The 24,574-nt window shown below is 38.3% G+C and overlaps 1 protein-coding gene across 2 annotated transcripts in view; it reads right to left on the bottom strand.

The window, feature by feature from the left end:
- The window catches only part of eIF2Bdelta (eukaryotic translation initiation factor 2B subunit delta), a 35,565-nt gene that overhangs the window by 7,861 nt on the left and 3,130 nt on the right, over positions 1 to 24,574 (bottom strand). For both annotated transcript variants that reach the window (XM_071585644.1, XM_071585645.1), the window contains 4 exons: positions 19,270 to 21,846; positions 15,121 to 15,316; positions 5,732 to 5,918; positions 4,076 to 4,253 (listed from right to left, as the gene is read on the bottom strand). In XM_071585644.1, the coding sequence (XP_071441745.1) occupies positions 4,076 to 4,253; positions 5,732 to 5,918; positions 15,121 to 15,316; positions 19,270 to 21,846 (3,138 nt within the window). The remainder of the gene's footprint in view (positions 1 to 4,075; positions 4,254 to 5,731; positions 5,919 to 15,120; positions 15,317 to 19,269; positions 21,847 to 24,574) is intronic.

Below are 24,574 nucleotides of genomic sequence, written 5' to 3'. Positions count from 1 at the left end.
CTTCACTGTTGGAAAATCTTTGACCACCAAGCCATTTTTTCAAGTTTGTGAACGGAAAATAATCCTAGGGGGCTACATCTGGTGAATAGGGTGCATGAGTTAGCAATTCGAACTTTTATTCACGAATTTTGGTCATTGCAATAATGGATTTGTGAGTTGGTGTATTGTCTTGATAAAACAACACTTTCTTCTTAGTCAAATGCGGCCGCTTTTGCTTGATTTCTTTTCTCAAACATTGCAATAATATAATACTCCCTCCCTCTCATAATACTCCCAGTTGATAGTTTTTTTTTTCAAGATAGCCAATGAAAATTATCCCGTGCGCTTTCCAAAAAACCGATGCCATGACCTCTTATGTCTTCTCCTTCTTTGGAGCTTGTTCTCCTTTTTGAATCCATTTTTTTTATTATTCTTTTGTCTTGGGTGCGAAGTAATGGACCCATGTTTCATCCATGGTTATGAAACGGTGCAAAAATTCTGCTTTGTTGCTGTGAAACTTTGCTAAAAACTCAATTGAAACATCTTCATGACACTGGTTTTGCTCGAGTGTGAGCAAATGCGGCACACAGCTTTCTCATATCCAAATTTTCAGTTCATATGCAATGTGCCGCACATTTTAAATGCCTACTATGACTGCTAGCTTGCGCACTTTCAGTCGATGATCATCCAGTATCACTTTGTGGATTTTCTTCACCGTTTCTGGAGTTGTCACCCCATTTGGTCGACCAATGCGATGCTCGTCTTGACAGCTCATACTGCTTTGTTTAAACTCAGCAACTGCACAATAATCTTTTAAAATAAATAAATAACGATGACCAATTTTCTCCATTTTCACAAATTCACTAAAAATGGTCACTATTGATGGCTGCCAAACAAATACTAAACAACGTAGCATCTTCAAACTTGAAACATATGCTTTATAAATACAGTATATTTTTCAAACATCTACTGCCATCTCTAGGTCAGGCTGGGTACTTCTGGGCTGTCCCATGTACTTATCCTACCATGCCTAGTATTTCCTAGTTTGTTTCCTTTCTATCCACTTAAACTTTTCCATCCTTCTCTATATCCAAACTTCAACAGCCTCCAATAATCTACGAGGGGGGACCAAAAAATAACAGGAATGCTGCTATAGATTCTTTAGTTCTCAATACAAAGTCACAGGGAGCTAAATCCGGTGAGTAGGGGGGAGTGGACAATAAATGTCATGCAGTTCATTGTCAAAAACTGCATCACAGAGAGGGCGGTATGAGCCGGCGTGCTGTAATGATGGAAGAACCAGATGCCTGTGTGCCGAAGATCTGCTCTGGAATCCTCTGAATTTAACTCCATGACACTCCAGACATCTTACAGAGTTGATCAATGGTTCTGTGATGGTCTAGATGAATGAGGGCATTGATTTTGTTGACCTTTTTGTCAGTTCTTGATGTTGAAGGGCGGCCTGAATGGGGTTGGTCTTCAATTGACATTTCACCATTTTTAAAACGTGTAAACCACTCTTAAACTCTGGTTTTGCTTCCCCATAAGCAATCTTGAGCATTACAATAGTTTCCGCAGCCGATTTCCCCAACAGGAAACAAAATTTCACTGCAGTGCGTTGCTCTTGATAATCGGCCAAAATGAAAATAGTTGTTTCACTGAAACAGCTCTCACAGGATGGACCGATCCAGTCACAGTGACAGCACTGTGCATACTGACGCAGGTGGCGTGAGCCTGACGTACGACCGGCCGAAAAAAGGCTTGCTCAACTCTGGCTCTCCACCGCAGCCCAATTCCCATTACTTTTGGATCCCCCCTCGTATGCCTATCATCCCGCTTCAATGACCATGTGTCCCCATCACTAAACCATGCTCCATATCTATATGTTCACTAATATTTTCTTAACATCCCTATTCAATGTGTGTGTCATCAACTTTCTCCTCCTCATGAAAGATTCTTTACCCAATGAAATTCTTCTCCATTTGTCCCCACTACTTGGATCATCTTGGTCCAAAACGCTTCCAAGATAGGTAAACTACTAGATAGGTACTTGGACACTGGTTTTAAATTGACATAGATAGCAAAACTTGTTTCCAGTTAATGGACAGTTTTATTACACACTGATACTGGACTTCTATTTAAAAATTAATAACAAAAGGCAGAATATACCTCAGCATGTAATGATTTTGAGATAAAAAGCACCATTTGATTTTCCAAATAACTCGCTTTTAAGTTCACTCACTTTTCCAGTTAACTCAAGAATTTCCATGCTAATGGATACATGATGAAGCATGGATAATCGAAAAACACACTCAACCGAAACACGTAGAAAATATGGCCATGCTATTAATAGATATACGGTGAAACTCTCTTTTTTCGTTCCGTGTGATTAATCCCAGTTTTTTTAGAAATGGAAAGTACATTTTTACTATTTCCAGCCATTTAATAAGGATGGAATTATAGATTTACATAAATGCAGACCTATCTTAAAGTAAATAGCAGAACATATCCTCCTTGGAAAAGTAAACCGACCACGTGGCCAGGAAAATAATGACTTACAAAAGGCAAATTTTTAAAAATGATTGCTAACACATTCTTACAAGCCATATTATACCAATTAAAATAATGCACCATAGAGAGTTAACATAAAACAAAGGTTATGCAGTTTTCCAGAAAGAGAAAGACTAAGATGTTAAAATAGAAAGGCAAAAACTAGAGCAGGTGGAACAATTTACGTATCTTGGCAATGTTTTAGGCCAAAATGGTCAAAATAGTAGGCAATTAAGGAAAAGAATTGAATTAGGCATAGAAGCTTTCACAAGGAGGAGGGAATTGCTGGCACAGATGTGAGTGAGGATGTTAAGAAATGGCTCATCAAAACTTTGATATGGGTATGATTGTGCAAAGAGCAGAGACATGGTCATTGAATAATAGATGTAGAGGCTTTTGAAATGTGCATTTGAAGAAGGATGGAAAAGGTGAAATAGACAAAGTAAAATAAAAAAGGAGAAACTAGGCATGGTTAGGGCACAGAGAGGATTGTTGGGAGAAATCAAAAGGAGGCAGGAAAGATATGTGCAGAGCATTTTTACTGCAAATCGCAGGTTGAAGATAGCGATATAAGAGAGAATATTGGGCAAACAAGGTAGAGGCAGGAATAGGATAGTGACGTTGGACCCAATCAAAGGAGGAAGGAAACACACCGATGAAGAGGGGCTTGTTGTAGAGTGGGATAATGGCTGCCATTTTGCTAGGAGGGAGGCAAGAGAATTAATTTCATTTCAATCAGTTAATGACTTGTTTGTTGCACAGTAATACTATGTATTCGCTTGCCTTGAAGAAGATTATGGATATTCTCTGGGCTGATGATTGTAAGGAAAAAAATGATGGGATGGTACAAAGAGTACAAAAATGTTTAAATTAAAACTTTTAATACTATTGACACATTTTGATTTGGTGAAATTATATCTTTAGCAAAAGTCAAGGTATTTCAAATTTTTATTTCTTAAAAATTTTAAGTTTCAAAGGATTTAATTATCTTCATGATTGTGATTTTATTAAAATTTTGTGGTGCTGGGAACAGAGAATAACACAGGACTGCGTTGAAATACCACATATTTTGAATATTATGCATAAAAAAATAATCCTAACATCCACCATAAGTGAAGTCTAAAAAGAGTCTATATGATATTATAAATTAAAGTGAAAGGTATATGACTAAAGTTACTCACAATAACTTTAAATCCTTAGCTATAGTGCCATAAGCCATAACTATTTACAAGCACCTCCTGACCAGGAAACTTAAATTTTAGAAAATGACCCTAAAGTACTTATGTCATACACTTCAGAGACACTAAAATTTATGTAGTTTTGTATTATTCATTTGTATATATATAAAAAGAAAGATATTATTGTAAAAAAATTATATTTAAAAATTGCTTCTGACATGACCGATTGGCGATTTTTTTTCCCAGCGGTAAAATACAAAACTTAAATGGCAAATACAATTAATAAACCAACTATAGCATTCTGAGTGCATACTGTATCAAGATCAAGCCAAAAAAATAGCGGTGACCAAATAAGACACCATGATTACCTGTCGCATGACTGAGCTGGCTGCAGACAGTAGTACGTAGGAACATGGAATGCCCACAGCCACAAGACATCTCAACATCTCCCTGCCTTCTCTCCAAGGACGACCGTCAACAACCACCACTTTGAATTTGGTCCCAGATTTCTTTGCGCCTGTCAAAATTTGCTGCAGCAAATAGGAGCTGTAAGGGAATAAAAAAAACTTCTAAATCAACTCGCTTTTCCCTCTGCCATTGAAATCAACAGTCATGCACAGAACTTGTACCATGAGTGATTTAATGCAACCAGAATGGCTTTTAGTTCACTTACTTGTATGTAGCTACCAACAGTAAGCAATCAAAGAGCTGGTTTTCATAAGCGAGGGTAGAGCCCACTTATCAAACCTACAGAGCACTTACGCAGAAAAGATATCACTCTGCTATTCTACAAAGTATAACTTTATTGCGACCAGTTTTGATACAGCATTTCATCATCTGGTATCATGATGATATGCTAAATCGAAACCGATTGCAAATAAGTTATATTTTGTGGAATAGCAGTGCTTTACCTTTTCTATGCATCATAAAGGAGTTCTACCAAGTTATGCCATCCATCACTCCATACTACGAGCACATTACAAGGGTGAAACTCAAACATGCAAGGTAGGGGAGCATTTCCTTTTCCTGCCTAACCTTCATTTCCCATCAACAGAAAACTTTATCAAAACTATATCAAGAAAGTAATACAGTATTGGCTTTGGTGCCAAAATTAAAGTTGGTTTTTCCATAGTTTCATGCATACAGCATGCATATTAAGTTTTGAAGGTTCATCATTCGGAATTCTTGATTTTTACATTACATTCTTCGTCAAAAAATTGAACTGTTTTTCTGGTTTTTCAAGAAGTAAAGAAATTCCAGACCTCAAGATTTTTCTGACCATGTCTTTTTCCCCCATGTTCTCTTCCAAATATTTGGAATCTGATTAAGTATTTTTCATGAAACACCTCTCCTTGCCGTAAATGACAGAGGCATTTACCAGAGGTCAAAATTTTATTACTGTTTACAGTTTTTGCCAGTGTTTACAGATGTCGTTGCTTACACCAAACATGAAATGCTCTCAACATTAAAAAGTAAAACGTCTTAATAGAAATCCCTGATTCTCATACCATGAACTGACTTTACATTACATTTCCACACTTTTCCAGGCCCCCTTCCCCAAATTATTGAAGAAATTGAGTAAATTCAAGACTTGTACCTGATTTTCGCAACCCAGTGGACACCCTAAAAATGTTATGGTATGTTCAATTGTGTGATCAATTTTTTTATGAAGGTAACAACTACCAAAAAGGCTGTTACAAATAAAAATATTATCCACCAATGACAAATGTTTATCATTGCTTTCAGATTTTAATGAACAAATTTATACTGAAACCTTACAATTGGTTGAATTTAACCAATTTAAAAAAAATCAAGTTTAATGGCAGAACATTAATGAAAGGAATTTTTTCCAAAGAAAAAAAATTTTTCTTAATCAATTTTCACCACAGTTTAGCTTGATGATGCCTAAGTGAAGTAAAACCACCCCACACCCTTCAGGCATTTTGAATTTCAATTTAAAATCTGTAAACTTGAAACCAGTGCCAGAGTGAATTCAATGCGTTAAAAAAATTCAAATCACTTACCAGCCATAGGTCAAAATAACATCATCATCTTTTATTTTATCTCTCAAAGTATTGCAAACAGCTTGCTCAGCTAATTCAATTTTCTCATGAGTATAACTATCAAGGAGCTCAATGAGGCTTTTCTTAGCATTTTCATCAGGAATTACAGCTGCTTTCTTAGATTCCAAATGTGGTAGAGATGAATTTTCTACAAATAAAGAAATCAACAAAAACAAATGGAATTAATTAAAACGTTTATATAAATTTTTTACTGCATTGCATCCCACCACACACACAAGGTGCGGATAACAATTTCAATTTTTTGAAATGAGGTCGACATTGGGCATTATAATTTTGATTACACGTCACTCTTACCATCTTTTTCTGCATCTTCAATACAATTAAAAGGTAAGAGTGCGACCCCATAATTCTATACCATACGAAATTCTTGAATAAAATAGTCCATGATACAATGACATCAATACATTTGGCTTACTGAATCTCTTATGATGGAGAGTAAGTAGAACATAGAATTAAGCTTTTTAACTTGGTGCATAAAATGGAAATTCCATTTAAGGTTACTATCAAATTGGAGTCCTAGGAACCTAAAACTATTAACTGTATTTAAAAGACTACCATTTGTTGGAAAAGAGTTTATGTCAACTATGAAGTAGAGAAAACCATACTTGAGTTTTTCAATGTTTAGAACCAAATTATTGTCTTTGCGCCAAGTAGTCATACATTTCAGCAACAATTCACTAGCCACAGCTAGATCACGTAAATGTTCACTAGATGTCATTACACTTAAATCGTTAGCATACATAACACATTTTTAGCACCGTTTATTTACAGCTGCCCAAGAAGATTATTAATAAAATTAAAAAACCATACAAGGCCAAGCACTGATCCCTAAGGTACTTCTCTGTCATAGTAGTAGTATTTAAGGGAGGCGACCGACAGCTGAGGTCATTTGGGCCATAGGGGATGGACAGGAAAGGATGAAGGGTGGAGATAAACCCAGCATCAGCAGTAGCCTACTCTTTACAAAAGGCGCCAAGGGGTCCGCAGCTCAACGTACCATCCGACAGACGGAGTACTCGCTCAAAGTGCCCTCCACACAGCAACTCAAGCAGGGATCAAGATACCACTGAAAAATATTCAACACCACCGGGATTTGAACCCGGGCCCTCTGGGTGAGAAGCTAGTACGATAGCCACCGCACCATCTCGACCCCCCCTCCTCTGTTTACCTCCTAAGGGTTGGAGAGGTAAATATTCCCATCATTTTGGTAGGCCACCCTTTGGTACCAATAAACAAGATAGGACATCAGCCAGCTTAAAGTCACTCCCCAGATGCCCCATAGCTCGCATTTGAGATCAAATGCTCATATCAAAGAAAACACCCAAAACCTTACACTTCTCAATCTCTTGAATTATATAATTTACAGCTTCAGAGCAAAATTTTTAGACTTACCCTTGAGCAAACCAAACTGATGTAGAGATGGCACATTTTGACTTTCAAGATATTCTAACATTCTTTCACAGAAAACACAATCAAGAATTTTACCAAACAGGGAGAGAACTGATATGGGTCTGTAATTGTTTCGGTCACCTTTATTCTATTAGAGTGGAATAACCTTTGCCATTTTAAGAGCATCTTGGTAAATACCCTCAGCTAATGATACTGGCCTGAATACTACAGACAAGTTGAAAGCTCCCAGATTTTTCGGCCTTCCAAAAATTCATAAAGAAAATATTTCAATGAGGCTAGTGATTTCCAGCGTATCCACCCCATGAGGAAACTAGCAACTCTTATGAACTCCCTCTTCAGAGAGTTTACAAATTTTCAACCGAAGTTAAGAGTGAAAAATTCAAGTGATTTCTGCGCCCAGTTCTCCTAGAAAGGTCTCCCGCTCTACAAACGTATCCTAGTGTCATTTGATGTTACAAACCTTTTTACAAGTATCCCGGTTTTTGAAGCATTGGTAGTGGTAGAAAAAGTGCTTCAAAGTGCTGGGGCCGAACCACCCTTCCTTAATGAGTTTATGTCACTACTGAGATTGTGTGCCGAACAAAACTATTTCCAGTTCAACAATGAATACTACAGACAAGTGGAAGGCTTAGCAATTGGGTCTCCTTTATCACCACTCCTTGCTGACCTTCACATGAACAACTGTGAAGAAAAACTATTCAGTCCCTAATTTTTTACAAAGAACATTCACTGTTGGTTTTGTTACATAGACTATATCTTGGCAATATGGAAAGCACTGAAAGACATTCAGACAATTTTGTAAACACCTTAAATTCCCAATGCAAAGAAATCAATTTCACATGAGAGAAAGAACATAATGGGAAATTCCAAAGAAACTGCGGGAGATGCCGCAACAGTAACTTTTGACGGAGTCATCCGCTAATGTGCATTTCAATGCAACATTTTCAGAGTGTAAAAATCATTTGCCTTGACTGGGATTCGAACCCAGATCCCTCAATATCCGGTCGAGTGCTTTAGCCACTAAGCTATCGAGGTGTCCTCTTAAACTCAATTTTCTAGATATCACAGTGTCGAGAAGGGAACTGGGTTTTGAATTTGCGATCTTTCGTAAAAATTCCACCAGAGACCACATCATCCCCTTTAACTCCCACCATCACATACCTCAAAAGTTATCCACTTTTCATATCCTGCTAAATAGACTGCCAGACATAACTCTCTCTAAAAGTAATTTTGTTCAAGAACTAAAGACAATAGAAGATATTGCAGTAAAAATGGGTACAAAGAAGATTGAATAGAAAAAATACTACACAAAAATGTTCCCTTAGAACAAACAAGCTTTTGTTTAAACCAGTTATTATGGATGCAAAAGATTACAAATGTTGTAGACTCCCTTATTATGGACTGATTTCACAAAAGATAGCCAACCTCTTCCCTAGGGAACAGATAGCTTTTTAGAATGTGAACCTAAAATCATTCATAAATACTACGAAAGACAAAGTGGGAAAACAAAATGAAAGTGGCATTTATAAGTTAACTTGTAAGGACTGTAGTGCTATCTACATGGGCCAAATGGGAAGATCATTAAATACATGAGCGGAGGAACATGAACCCCGAGACTGATACACCAAATGGACAAAGGAAGGATGATGGCCAAGTGGGAAGAGCTGGAAATCGGAACGAATTTGAAAAAGGGTCATTTGGTCAACAAATTATTGTTTGAACACCTCGCCCCAATCCTGAAAGCATCCCTTTCCTTCACGGAAAGACCTAACCTCCCCCCGCCCCCTCCCCCACAGTGAACTCCACTAATAACCTTTCCTGATGGTTAACAACCATCTCCTCCTTCCCATCAATGCCGATCACAACCCCTCCTCTTCACCCTCTCTCTCCTTTCTCCCTCTCACCCGCCCCTTCCCCCCACAAGAATGGTATATAAATTGACCGCAACTTGACTAATTTGTACCTGATGATGATGCCTAAGTGTTGAAACTAGTAGTACCAAAACAGTGGACCTGGTGGCGGCGGGGTAATGTCCTCACCTGCCTACCCAGAGGTCGTGGGTGCATGCAACTGTCTAATTGTTATATCATTATTTGAAGTCCAATGTAAAGGCCAAAGTGCTATTTTCGGACTAATGCAAAATAAATAAATTAATTAACATTGCCCAACTGAAACAACCCAAGCCAGTAATGTTGGTGAAGCAACACATGAAAATAATTAACATTAGATTCACTGAAGTACCTCTGATATTTGAAAGCATTGGATGGTGAAGCATTTTTGCATAGATTAGAAGTAAATACTACCGCCGAGTTATCAGACAGTGCACAATCGAACACTTTTGGATCAATTTTGCTTTCAGAATAATCAGTGAATACATTGGGTAATGTGTTTTACTTTTAGCTGTTAGGTAGGAGAACTAATATATGGTTTCATGTTATAGGAATCAAGTACTTGCAAAAGCTGTCTTTGATCTTTTCTATCAACCAACAGGTTGAAATTAAAGTCACTGGTTATGACAATTGAAGGTCTGGATGAGTGATTAGTTGTAGTATACAATAAACACTCAAATTTTGCAATAAATGACATGAAACTAGCCAATACCTACATATGACCAAAACAACAAAAACATGGTCAGCCATTCTGAGCCTTACAGCTGAACATTCTTCATTGAAGTTCCTTATGTCAGGTGAAATGGTATTGAAAACTAGGTTAATCTTAACATAAATAACCAGACCGCCATACTGATGATTCTGATGGCAAAATGCATGACCGATTACATAACCTGGTACTGTTACAATTACATCTTTTAACCAAAGCTCACAGATGCAGATGAAGTCAGGTTTTTCAATAGTGGCCACAGCTTTAAGATCCACAAGTTTATCACTTAGGCACTGAATATTTAAAACTTAAATTTTTAACCACTATCACATGAAACAGATTGGTTCTTCGTCACGGTTAACCTTTTGATGGGTTTGCCAAGATTTTCCATAAAAAATAAGGCCTTACAAATTTATCAGTAGGCCAAAATTCTAGGTTAGATAACATTTCTTTTAGTTTGATGTCTACTGACACAGAGAAGGATGCAAAAATACCCTTAGTCACCTTCAGTTCTTCTACCTTGACGGCATGACCTGGAATTTTGTTGTGAACATAATCTAGAACCGATTTTACCGCAGTTTTCTCTTTGAAGTTCCAAACATGTACTTAGTTTTCCTCGGATTACCATACAATGAACCATCACATTTGGCAGAGCCAATATTAGGGGGATGTTTAGATCTCCTTCTTGGACCTGTAACCTTAACCTACTCATTATCCACCGACTGGACAGTTCATGAATACTCATATTAAGTATGTAATCTTGCAGCACAGGTAAGTTGGTACGCAACTTTGGACTATCATTTTTCTTTTTATCCCCCTTCACTGAACTTAAATAATTTGGAACATCTAAGAGGAAGCACTCGGAGCTTGATTTTAGCCACTACTTGCTGACACAGCAATCTTTGATGATTTAGTGTAGTCATCAACAACCACATTTCCTGACCATTGATTAGTACTGGAACATGCAAGGGAATAATCCATACGAATCATTTAGTTATATAAAGGGTGTTTTGATGCACATTTTGGCTGATTTGGCTTCACTTCAACGGGTGAGCCTCGAGAGCTAGAGATATGAGTGAGTACACTAGGAGCAACACAAATCAGTGACTTGAGAAAAAGGATTTCAGCTTTCAGAGACTTTAATTTCACCCGACTGACAGCAGATGAAATCAACACCGGTTTCAACAGTTGATCGAAGGAAGGATACTAGAGCACTCAGCTCATTTCGCAAGGCAACAACTGCAAAGGCAAATATTACAAGAACATCCTGGATAAAATAAAATTGTCTGAGGCGTCACTTTGTGGAAGCGATTCATATCGGAAAAGAAAGAAATACTTAGTTGTTCCACATATATTTTATTAACACGACCTAGGTTTCGACTTACAAAGTCATCATCAGGTAAAGAACAGAAGACACAGGGCTTTATATAGTGGATAGAGAGCTGGAGAGGGGAGGTGTTTGAGAAGAGGGAGGAGGGGAAAGAGAAAGGGAAATGGTGTGTAAGTTTGGGGGGAGGGGGAGAAGACGGTTGTGTATGGCGTCGGGGTGGGAGATTACGGTTGGGTACTGCTTCAGGGGGGGAGAGGGGCTGTGGAACAGAGGGAGGTCCAGGAGGGGTGAACGGGAGGAATAAGTTAGGTCATTAACTAGAATACCCTTAAGGTGACTATTCTTCGAAATTTCCAACCGTTCCAAGGCATCTAATCTTAAGCCTTTTTTCTCTACATGCAGAATTTTGGGGACAAAATCACTGGAGTGGTTGTTTTCTAAAAGGTGCTGGGCAAAATTGGATGACATATTTCCGTTTTTAAAACAAGCGTAATGTTCCTTGACACGATCACTGAATTTTCTCCCGGTTTGCCCAATGTAGAAGGCAGAGCACTCACAACACAATTGATAAACTCCACTCCTTTCCATTGCGGGAATTTTGTCCTTGCAGTTTGATAAAAGGTTCCCTAAGTTGGCTCTATTATAGAAGGCAGGTTTAATATTGTTTCCTGCAAGGGATCTGGTGACTTTACGGGAAATATTCCCCAGAAAGAGAATTCTTCTCCACTTCGAACCGTCTTCCTTGGGGATGGATCCGAATATTGATTTGACAGCTATTTTCTCTAGTTTTTTCCGATACAAGTTATCGACTAATTGGGAGCAGAAACCGTTGTTTTCAGCTATTGTTTTAATGATTTTAAGTTCGTTTTGGGTATTTTGTGGCGATAGAGGGATGCTAGTCAGACGGTGGACCATAGAGTTGAAGGCCGCTAATTTCATAATTTCCAAAATTTCATAAAGAGGTCAAACAAGTAATAAAATCCTGCTCAGTTATTTTCCAACCTCCCGAAGTGCATCGGTTAGTGCAAATGAATCCCTCAGCGCCCCGGTTTTTTGGTCTCCCAAAAACCCACAAACCAGATATTCCCATCAGGCCGGTGGTTTCCAATATTTCAGCCCCTAATCACCACCTGGCAAGAAGAGCAAACGCCATCTTCAAGGAGCACACCAAGTTCGTCCCAAAATTTGTTATCAAAAACTCCTCCGATATGACCCGCCGCCTTGCAGAGTTAGTCCTCCCTCCCAAGTGCATCCTTGTCTCCTTCGACGTGTGCAGCCTTTTCCCGAGTGTTCCCACGCAGGAAGCCCTCCAGTTAGCCGAAGAAATCCTTTTTCGGAAGGGGGTCCCGTTCCCAGTAATCAGTGAGTTGTGTTTGGTGTTAAAAACATGTGTATCGCAGAACTATTTCAAGTTCAACGGAAAATATTTCCTACAAACCCATGGTCTGGCCATGGGATCTCCTGTTTCCCCTCTACTAGCAGACATCTATATGGACCAGGTGGAAAGTACTCTGTTCTCCTCTTCCAACAACTTGGTGAAAAACATAATCTCTTGGCACCGTTACGTAGATGATATTTTTTGTGTATGGGCTGGTTCACAAAGACAACTGGATAGCTTCTTGATAACCCTTAACTCCTTGGATAAAAACATTAAGTTCACTATGGAGAAAGAGCTCAACAACTCCATTAACTTTTTAGATATAACAATCACTAAAAATAATCGGCAGCTGGACTTCTCCATTTTCCGGAAGGACACTTGTACGGATCATATCATTCATTCTACGTCAAGACATCATTTCCCACAAAAATTAGCGGCCTTCAACTCTATGGTCCACCGTCTGACTAGCATCCCTCTATCGCCACAAAATACCCAAAACGAACTTAAAATCATTAAAACAATAGCTGAAAACAACGGTTTCTGCTCCCAATTAGTCGATAACTTGTATCGGAAAAAACTAGAGAAAATAGCTGTCAAATCAATATTCGGATCCATCCCCAAGGAAGACGGTTCGAAGTGGAGAAGAATTCTCTTTCTGGGGAATATTTCCCGTAAAGTCACCAGATCCCTTGCAGGAAACAATATTAAACCTGCCTTCTATAATAGAGCCAACTTAGGGAACCTTTTATCAAACTGCAAGGACAAAATTCCCGCAATGGAAAGGAGTGGAGTTTATCAATTGTGTTGTGAGTGCTCTGCCTTCTACATTGGGCAAACCGGGAGAAAATTCAGTGATCGTGTCAAGGAACATTACGCTTGTTTTAAAAACGGAAATATGTCATCCAATTTTGCCCAGCACCTTTTAGAAAACAACCACTCCAGTGATTTTGTCCCCAAAATTCTGCATGTAGAGAAAAAAGGCTTAAGATTAGATGCCTTGGAACGGTTGGAAATTTCGAAGAATAGTCACCTTAAGGGTATTCTAGTTAATGACCTAACTTATTCCTCCCGTTCACCCCTCCTGGACCTCCCTCTGTTCCACAGCCCCTCTCCCCCCCTGAAGCAGTACCCAACCGTAATCTCCCACCCCGACGCCATACACAACCGTCTTCTCCCCCTCCCCCCAAACTTACACACCATTTCCCTTTCTCTTTCCCCTCCTCCCTCTTCTCAAACACCTCCCCTCTCCAGCTCTCTATCCACTATATAAAGCCCTGTGTCTTCTGTTCTTTACCTGATGATGACTTTGTAAGTCGAAACCTAGGTCGTGTTAATAAAATATATGTGGAACAACTAAGTATTTCTTTCTTTTCCAACATCCTGGAAATGGAATGAAGGTTGCACAATCCTTGCATTGATAAACTAATTCATGGCACTTTTTCTAAGGACTAGACAATTTAGAATGAAGGTTAGTGCATTTCAAATGAAATTTGGCAAGGCAACCATAATCACAAGCGTTTATGTCTTCATTAACATCCAAATTTGCAGAGCACAAACCACAAAACACAAACAAAATACTAGTGGCCATATTGGAATGATGTTCAGAATCCACATTTTCCAGGTTTTAAAAGGATAGTCTTTTTTTCAAGTCTTTTGATGAAAAACCTTAATATTCCCTCACTGTATTCAATCAGCACAACTGTAAGTTTGATAAAATCATAATAAAGAGCAGGCTTTAAAAACTTGGACAGCAAAATTAAAGAGATTAATAAAGCGTATATGCATATACAGATACATAAGAATACATTGTTCTAGAGGATCGAGATGGTGCGGGGGCTAACGTACTGGCTTCCCACCCAGAGGGCCCGGGTTCATATCCCGGCGGTGTTGAATATTTTTCAGAGGTATCTCGATCCCTACTTGAGGTGCTTTGTGGAGGGCACTTTGAGTGAGTACGCCGTCCGTCGGATGGGATGTTAAGCTGCGGACCCCTTGGCATCTTTCGTTAAGAGTAGGCTAATGCCGACGCCGGGTTTCTCTCCACCCTTCATCCTTTCCTGTCCATCCCCAATGGCGCAAATGACCTCAGCAGTCAGTCGCCTCCCCTAAATACTACTACTACTACTACATTGTTCTACTATCCATTATTTTTTGATCTTACTGCGATAAAAAATTACATTGAGATTAAAGTAAGGTTAAAACATTAAGTGGAAAACAAAGCTTCAATTTTTCTTTCTGTAATGGATAAGTTCCACAAAATCAAGCCTGAAATTGCAATTTTCATCCACTATTTTGCTAGTCTCACTTGAATTCTTAGATTTACCTGCTTTTATTTTTATACTTGATTTAAGACTTTTTTTATGGATCTTCTTTGGTATTTCATATTCTATGCATACAAAATTCTTTAAGTATTTCACCACCATACAAGAACAAATATTTTTTAATAAAAAAAGAATTTCAACAGTTGTCTACAAAATAAGTATTAATAAACAATTCTCATTTCAACTCACTGGGTCATCTTCAGGGACAAGATAATGTGCACCATTCATTAAAACTCATTTTATGGAAAATTGCTAAAATTAGTTTGATTACGAAACTAATAATAAACTGTACCAATTGAACACTCTTGAACAGGCTGGAGCTGAGTCAATTGCCATTTGAGGAACTTTGTGGCATTCAAGACAGAAATGGCATGTGGCCGTTGTGATTCCAAATAAGCCAGGCTTGGAGTCAGAAGACGTGCTTCCAAGTCTCGTCCCAGCTCCTTCTGCGGAGGTGTCTGATAGTCCACAATTGCTTTCTTAATGGCCTATTGGTAAAAAAAGATAAAAACTATAATGACAACTTATAATTAATACATACTTAGAACCTAAGAGGTGAAGAGACTGATTAACAAGTTTGATAACTCACACAAGGCTGGTTCAAGATTTTACGTTTCGGAGAAAGTGGAAATTTTGTATCTACATTTGAAAAATAGTTTTCTAATCACATTAATCAACTTTATAAACATTTCAGACATTCTCTAAGTATATAAAATGAAACATCCCACACTTAATATTTCCTTAAAAATAATTAACTAATTATATACTTGGAAAATCTTGATAACCCTGTGAACAAATCATTTTCAGTTCTCATGCAGATTCAAGTTCAGACATTAGAAACATATCACCATGAAACCTTATTTTGCCACACCCGTATGGTAGTATACACATTAATCCTTACTTAAACGGTAGTTTCCAACAATTCTACCAGTACTTGATTTCAATTATCTTCATCAAATCTTAAAAATAGTTACAATTTTTAAAAAAGTAGCAATTAACAGAAATATGCACCCTTTCCAATAATGACATCCTTTAACTGCTTTAGACATGTTCCTATCAAGGTAATTATGACAGAATTGTTGAGGAGATATTGTCACTTATGGCATAAGCAAACTGGACTCAATACGCCCAGGAATTTTCATTTAAGTGAGACACCTAAAGTAGTGCCTCCCTTGCAAAAAATGGCGAGTCAGGCCTCATTGTATTTACCGATAACTCAAGAAATACTAGTGTCCAAAGCAACTGAACCTCACCTTCACAATTATTTACCCCAATGTTGCCATTTCGGGGGATCTCTATGCTTGGAAAGAATAAGAAAACTAGTATATGAGGCATATGGATGCAGAGGCACAACGGGAGAAGACAGTATGAATTAATACAAATGGAGCAGGAGGAAGAAATAAGTAGTGGTTGTATCATGGTGAGCTCATTTGGACTGCTGGATTCAAGAGACTGTGTGACTTTTTGAAAAGTCTTAATACAAAGGGAAAACTCAGAAGGTTCGAGCACACCTGCATCAGAAGAGAGAATTCTGTTCCCTCTTCCCAAAATCACTATCTCTGAGACTAATAAGTTGGGGGTAAAAAGCAAACGAAGGTCCAATAATCTAGGTCCACTTAATAAAAACAAGCAAAATTGAATGAAGGTGACAAATTGAATAAGGATAACATATTTCCTTAAAAATTACTAATAAATGAGAACAATGACATATTCCCTTAAATATTTCATTTACAGCCCCAATGGTAATATGAGAATATTTCAGCTGTTTCCACAATTAATGGAATCATATAATTAGAATAATTTGCTTTAAGTGGCAGGGAATATGAACAATAACCACATAAACGCATGGGGCAGATGAAATTAGTAAAACTGCAATTGATATTGTTTGATATAGCAGCAGTGCTTGTTTGGATACAATTTTCAACATAGGGTCCACAATAAAATCAATAAAACTACAAGCTTATGAGAATACCATACAGGTTGATTAAAAATGTAGCAGTAGGTGGGCCTTAGGATTATCAACAGAAGGATAGGAAAGGGGGAAAATTACTACACAGAGGAATATTTGTTTATCAGGCATCAGGTGGGTACCTGATGATGACTTTGTAAGTCGAAACCTAGGTCATGTATAATAAAATATACGTGGAAGAACAAAGTATTTTCCTTTCCGACACAAAGGAATACAAAAGCACGACCAGAATATACATATACATATTTGTTTACTTTGTCAATTTTGAGAAGAGATTTGACAGAGTACTTTGGACACAATGAACATACAGCAGAATATGAGAATAGATTGGAGGAATAGATTTAGAGATAGATCAGACATCTGAAACCTGCATGCGCCTCGGACTGCATAGGTAAGATCATCGGATGGAGAATTAAGATGGGTAGCGATAGACAGAAGAGTTGGATAGGGTTGTCCATTATCACACATGCTTTTATATGAAAACACAGTGGAAATGGTAAGTGAGAGAACATATAAGATGGGCTGGTAATTGGAGTGAAGACAAAGAAAAGTGGGGAACTGATTAGGCCAGTTTAGGTTTGCAGATAGTCAAGTGTCAGTTAACCAATCAGATAAGAGGTTGCAATCACTGTTTAGTACATAACATAACCGGTGCTAAGGGTGTCAGACCATAAGAAAACAAAGGTAATGAGACCCTTCATTAATACAAAGGCTAAGTACAAAATTAATGCTTGAGAGCCAAAACTAGAGCAGTTATAGCACAGTTCACTAATTCTAGAAGAATTTGAGATGAAGATGGGCAGACCAGCAAGAAAACTTAAAAGAGGTGAAATTCATTTAGCGAAGAGGTTTTTCCTAAGAGGAGATATTTGGTGACAAGGATCTTAAGCACAAACATGAGGAAAATATTAGAGGAGAGATTGATTTAGACCCTAGTTTTCTATGGATCCAAAACTTGATCATTGAGGCAAGAGTAAGGATAAGCACAGATCTCAGATGTGGAGGCTCTTGAGATTGGGTTTGGAGAAAGATGGAAAAAGTGAAATGAAAGGTAAGAAAAACAAACATTGAATAACTATTATTGTTTTCAAATATCTTTAGGGCTGGCCCTTTGTGGGTGCTTGTAACCAATTGGGCAGCTCCACTTCTAGAATGTGGGGCATGCTTCTAAAATTGAGAGAATGAACTAATTATATTCAACAGATTCAGGTGAGATGTAGCGGAAGTTCATCATTATTAGAAACAAATTTGCCTGAAGATGTGTCTTGTACCTGAAGATGGTTCAATGAACTGAAATGCGTTGTACGTTACAATGAATCTATGGAAAAGTGCAAATTTGTTTCTCAGAATGAACTAAATGTTGGCACTGTATTTCAGGGACTCCTTGTGGCAATCAGCTCTGTAATTTGCAACACCCCAAGGAAATTACACAAGGAAGAACCCACTTGAATAATGCAAAGTAACCTGCCAGGTTGACACCACAGTCATGAAACATTATGGAGGGCTTTGGCTAACATTACTTTCACATAGGGGGCTTATCTCAGATATTCTCTAAGGTCTTCGTGGCTGTGGAGTTGCCAGAGTAACTCCCTCCATGATTCTGCAGTAAACACTATAGTTCATACAGTTGAACAGCGATTATAAATAATATCATCATCATGTTCCTTGTTATAACTTGGTGGAATTGACACCAAACAGCACACAAATCCTCTTCCTGTCACCAATTTGTCTCAATAAGCTGTTTGAAGATGCTGGACAAGCCATCAAAGAAATATCCTTATGAGGAGAGGAAGAAATTAATGATGATGGTGCAGGTGACAAGTATACAAAAAAGAGGAAAGGTGATAGAAAAACAAAGGCGAAAGAAAGGGAATGAAATTCAGAGATGAGAAGGTGGAGGAAGCATGTTAATGAATGAAACACAGAGAAAGCGTTGGGAATCAAGTAAACAAAGGCAATGGAGTGACAGGATTTTTGAGAGGCTACACCCTGCCTACTGAATCCTATTTGGCTATTGCAAAGTCACATGCTAAGTTTTCCACCTACCCCAAAATTAATTTGATCAGCCCCTTGGTGCCAAATACATTTGAAAACAATAAAAATAATACCTCCCTTCCCATACACTATGTTGGGGAAGGGAGAAGTTTTATGGGGACATTCCCCAAGAAGGCTGGGCAAGTGAATGCAGGGCATATTGAGTAACAATGGAATGTTGCAGAGAGTGCTTGTGGGGAAATTGCTAAGTATGGGAGGTAGAGAAATATGAGGATAAGGCAAGTTAGATGTAATGAAGGGAGGTAGAAAGTATTTGGGACTATAAGCACGGTCATTGAAATTTGGGGTTCTCAGGTGCTGTGTTAGATATTGTGATTAAGCACAGGAGTGCTTTACTTCTCCTCTTCATCCAGGAAAAACATACATTGACTGGTAGACTACCACTAAAGGAAAAATAATTTATTAACATCATCATACCTGCACAAAGGCCAAACAACGAGCATTGGAGCCAGAAATGATTCGATCCGTGAACCTTGTGCTGAGTTGGACAATGGCTGGGTGTATTGCCCGGGTCTCTTCCAATGTAGTGTCCTCACTGGTGCTCCTCTTCACCTGTCCATCACCACAGCCAAGTCGGCTTAACAGCTGAGCCTCCACCTTTTCCCTTGGCTTCTTCAGCTTTGAAGCGGGTGACTTCTGCTTGGGCTTACCACCCTTCAGCAATGTGGGTTTGGATGCATCCTGCACCACATTCTTTGCCTTCTCCTGAGAGGGAGCCGTTTGGTTCAACGTGGCTGCTGCCTTGGCAGCCCGCTGGGCCTCTTGCTTTGCCCTGCGCTTTGCTCTAAGCTCTGCTTTGCTCTCCCCTGCACTGGTTTTTTCTTCCTCTTGAGGAATTTGGTGTGGCAAAATTTTGGCTTTCTCCTCAGTCAACTCTACGGATTTCTTTTCCGTCGAATCATGTCCAACGGCTGCAAGTGTTGGGGTGGCAGGAGTTTCAGTGGCATCTTTGTTTACTGATGGTGCATTCTCCTTGTGCTTCTTTGCCATCTTGGCGGCCTTCCTGGCCTCCCTTTCTGCCTTGATTTTGTCCTTTGACTTGTCTGTCACTACAGTGGATGCAGTCGAGCTATGTTCACCTCCCTTAGGTGTCTCCGATTTGTCGTCAATCCTTACACTGTCCATGCATGCTGCTAACTTAACCATCACTTCACTCGATGCCGGGACCACGCACCTGGCGGGTGAAGACATCTTGTTCACCACACTATTCTCCTTCAAGTTATCTACATCCTTGGACACAGATTCTCTCTCACTGACTGAGTCTCCTTGACTGGGAATTTTAGTCACACTCTTGGGATCTGATTGCCTATCAGCCTCATTCTGTACAGGACCTGCCTTTCTGGAAACTGGACTGTCTTGAACTAATTTACCCTTGGCTTTAGCTTTATTTTTGCCACTGATTTCCTCACAAGCTAGCCCAGCTTGAGGAATATTTTTCTGTGCCCCTTCCATATCTGTTGGATGATTCTCTGAGGTCACACAAAAGATAGTGGATAAGAATTCAGAGGTTTTCTGATCTGCAAGCAAAGCCTGACTCGGTTCCTTTTGGCACTCGGACCCACAACTGTCCGACTTGGCCAATGCCTCTAAAAGCTTTGACTCGATTACACTAAGTTCTGGAGCAACAGTGACATTTCCTTCCTTCTCTAAATTCAATGAACCCTTATTCACCTCAGATAATTTTACACTGATTCCTTTATTTTTCTCACCAGGACTTTGGCAGTTGAGGTCACAAGTTTCTTGACTAATATCATCAAATTTTTCAGGCAATATGGAAACCTGTGATTTTTCACCTTTCTTATCAGTAGCTCTTCCAATATTCCCCACACTTGTTTCCTCACTTTTAAAGACTAAATTATTTTTTATGGGATGACTTTTCACTTCACATGCTGGTCTTTCTGAATTAATGGCACTGGATAGATTAGGATCAAGTCTTTGCCCTGGGGCATGATTTTTCTGCAAGGATGAATGCTCTGCAATAAGTTGAGGAGAGCACTCCGGTATCTCACGACTCTTTATCCCTTTACCATCAACACACTGGTCTTGAGAATCACTACTAAGCTCTGATGTTGTTAGAGCTTTCTTCCGATTACGTCTTTTTTTTGAGCGTGAGAGGGTTGGCACCTTGTCGCCTGTTTCTTCCTCCTGCTTAGAATCTGTAACATCACTTAACTTGTTAGATTCCTTAAATTTTTTCGTATCTTTAGTGCTGGCCACTACTGGAGTCTTAGCAACAGTTTGATTTAATGACGATAATGCTTGTTTAGTTAAGTCTCTTTGGGATGTACCGTGATGCTGAGAGGACTGGGTGTTGACACTTCTCTGACTTTTGGCAACAACAGTTGCATCAGGATTATTGCTGCTTACTTCCAGGACAGGTGCATTCTTTCCGTTTCGCCTACGCTTTGAATGATGGACTACAGATTCTTTTTTAGTATCCTGATCTTTCTCAAAAAGTATGTCCTCATGGCCTTCACAACAAACACTCTTTAGTTTAGTATTCGTTGCTGCTCTCTTTATATCCTGATCTTTCTCAACTAATAAAGACTCATGGCCTTCACAGCAAACATTCTTTAGTTTAGTATTAATGGCTGCTCTTTTTATATCCTGATCTTTCTCAACTAACAAAGTCTCATGGCCTTCACAACAAACACTCTTTAGTTTAGTATTAGCAGCTGCTTTTTTAATTTCCTGATCTTTCTCAACTAACAAAGTCTCATGGCCTTCACAACAAACACTCTTTAGTGTATTTTTCACATCGAGTGGGGAATTATTAGACACAAAAAATTCCTTTTCCCCCAAAGAATTAGTATGAAAAACAATATTACTTAAACATCCTTTTATTTCTACACTTTCTAGACTCGGGTCTTGCAGTGGTTCAATTTTGCAAGATCCTGCAGCCTCAGATGCTAAAATAAATTTCTCCAAAGCAGCAGCTTGCTTCTTTCTCTGTCTCTTTCTCGAAGATTTGGTCAATGGTTTAGATGAGATTTCCTGAAAACCAACGAACAAAAAATGCTATAACATAATTATTAGCAATGAGTGATAGAATCTACACCATGCTGAATAGAGAACATTCATTCCCAAGAAGGCATGCTTATGCATTAATAATGTTTAACCGAACTACAGGGTTCGTCCGGAAAATAAGTGTACTGACTACTGATTTTTTCCCGCCGCTCCAGGCGTGCCCAGCACCGCTCTGACGGGCTGCGATTGGAGGGGGGTAAGTTGGCAAGCGACGCTGAAAAAGGCAGTCGGCTCTGAGCTGTGGTGTAGTGAGGAGCTCTGTTAACGCGAACCTCCACGCTCCACCCACGTCACGGAACGCGATGCCGAAGTTTTTGGAGCAGCGTAATTCCATCAAATTTGCGGTAAAGCTTGGGAAATCGTCTACCGAAACTGTCGGTATGATTAACCAGGCTTATGGGGAGTCAGCCATGTCCAGAAACATGATCTTTCGGTGGCACAAGATGTTCGTGGAGGGCAGAGAAGAGGTCGACGACGAGTCTTTGAGAGGTTCCCGATGATGCCTTCGCGGGAGCGTTCCAGGAATGGGAACGCCGCTGGAACAAGTGTATCGACTCACAAGGGTCCTATTTTGAGGAATATTAGCTTAAGATATGTAAAAGTGTAATAAATTTTTTTTCCTGAGCTCAGTACACTTATTTTCCGGACGAACCCTGTATTTGAAGGGGATTGGGATGGTGTGATGGCTAATGTATAGACTTCCCACCCAGAGGGCTCGGGTTTGAATCTTGGAGGCGGCAGATATTTTTCAGTGGTATCCCAAACCCTTCTAGAGGTGCTTTGAGTAGAGCACTTTGAGTGAGTATGACAGCTGTCGGATGGGATGTTAAACTGCGGACCCCTTGGCACCTTTTGACAAGAGTAGGCTAGTGCCAATGCCGGATCTCTCTCCACCCTTCCTTTCCCATCCATCCCTAATGGCACAAATGACCTTAGCTGTTGGTCGTTTCCCCTAGAACTACTACTACCACTGCCAAACTGTTTGATGGATATATCGAAGGAACTATAAAAGAACAAGACATGGCAGTTTATGAAAAGACAGAAAATGATCAGATTCTTTTGGTATAGGTTTGACAGAAAGGGACAGTCAACCCATGATTCATAAAGAGTAAATTCATCGCCTGACTCAAAGCATATAAAGATAAAATAGCGTTCTCATACAATCACAACTTTGCCATGTTGCATAAAATAAACACACATTATGCACTTTCCTGCAGCAAAATACATGGATTATTCCTCTTTCTATATATATATTCCTCTCTCTCTCTCTCTATATATATATACACATATATATATATATACACATATATATATATATACATATATATATACATATATATATATATATATATATATATATATATATATATATATATATATATATATATATACATATATATATATACATATATATATATACATATATATATATATATATAAAGCTTTATAACAAAACTTCTATGGCATATTGCATGAACAACAGCAAAAAAACTACATATGTTCCAAATAATTCTCTACTTTACTCCTTAGATTAAAAATAAATATTTCAGAGAATTATAAAATATCAAACAGCCATGTATGTGCGTGGATATAGATTTATCAAAATGTTAATCAGCAAGAAAAAAAGAGGTTTCAATTCTGCTGTTCAAATATTATGTCCTGAAAGCATTTCTTCTATCATTACATTAATTTGTCCAGACGAATATCATCTAGAAGTAATAAAATTAATTTTAAACATATAGCTTTATTTTTAAGCACTAAATGCAAGTTATTTCCATGAAAGAGTAATGCAGCTGAATAAAAACATTCCCCAAAACAAAGATAAAGATTAAATGTAAATTAAGCCAAAGATAACTATGAATAAGCTTTTTAGTGTGACAGTTTTCAAGGAAACTAGTATAATGCTAATATAACCTTTGAAAGACTTTTATAATCATAAATTGATATCCCTCCATCACTTGTCCTTCCTCCAATAGTCATTGTTTGACATGGCTAACCACTTTTTTAATGGCATTCATACTATTATTACTTCTCTTTCTACTAACTATTATCACTTCTCAACTAACCACTAGTACTGTCATACATGCTCACAAATAATAAGAAATTCACACCTTTCAACATCTTTCTTTAAAAAAATAAGGTGAAAGCAATTTGTTTAATATTATTTATTTGAGCAACTACACCAAGCAAACTTCTATTCCCATGAAAATATATACCGTCTCTGGAGTCAACTATTGTAATAATAATAATACTTTATTCATTTTTAAAAAACATACAACCATATTAAATGTTATCACTATAAATATTACTTAAAATGTAAACCTAAGTTCTTAAATGTGATTAAGCTGGTCACAAAAGAATTTAGCCAATGAGTAAAGTGGGTGAGCAAGTAACCAGGTATACACCCTATTCTTGGAACTCTGGATGTAGTCCAATTTCAACTGAGTAGGCAGATAGTTATACAGTCACATGTTCATATTATGAAATGTATTGTAAGTCGATGACAATCTACAAAAAGTAGCATTTAGATTTGATTTACCTCTTGTGGAGTAGTTATGGATGTTAGATCCTAATTGGTAATTGGTAAAAATCTGTGAATAAAATTTTATGTGGAAAAACAAAGTGTTTCTTTTGCAAATATGTATAGTTTCCACAAAGTGACGCCTGAAGTTATCTCCTAATTGGTAAGTTTCTA

Source organism: Hetaerina americana, unplaced genomic scaffold (genome assembly GCF_022747635.1).
Source record: "Hetaerina americana unplaced genomic scaffold, ioHetAmer1.1.p SCAF_2, whole genome shotgun sequence".
NCBI lineage: Eukaryota > Metazoa > Arthropoda > Insecta > Odonata > Calopterygidae > Hetaerina > Hetaerina americana.
This window is presented reverse-complemented; position numbering and strand designations above follow the sequence as displayed.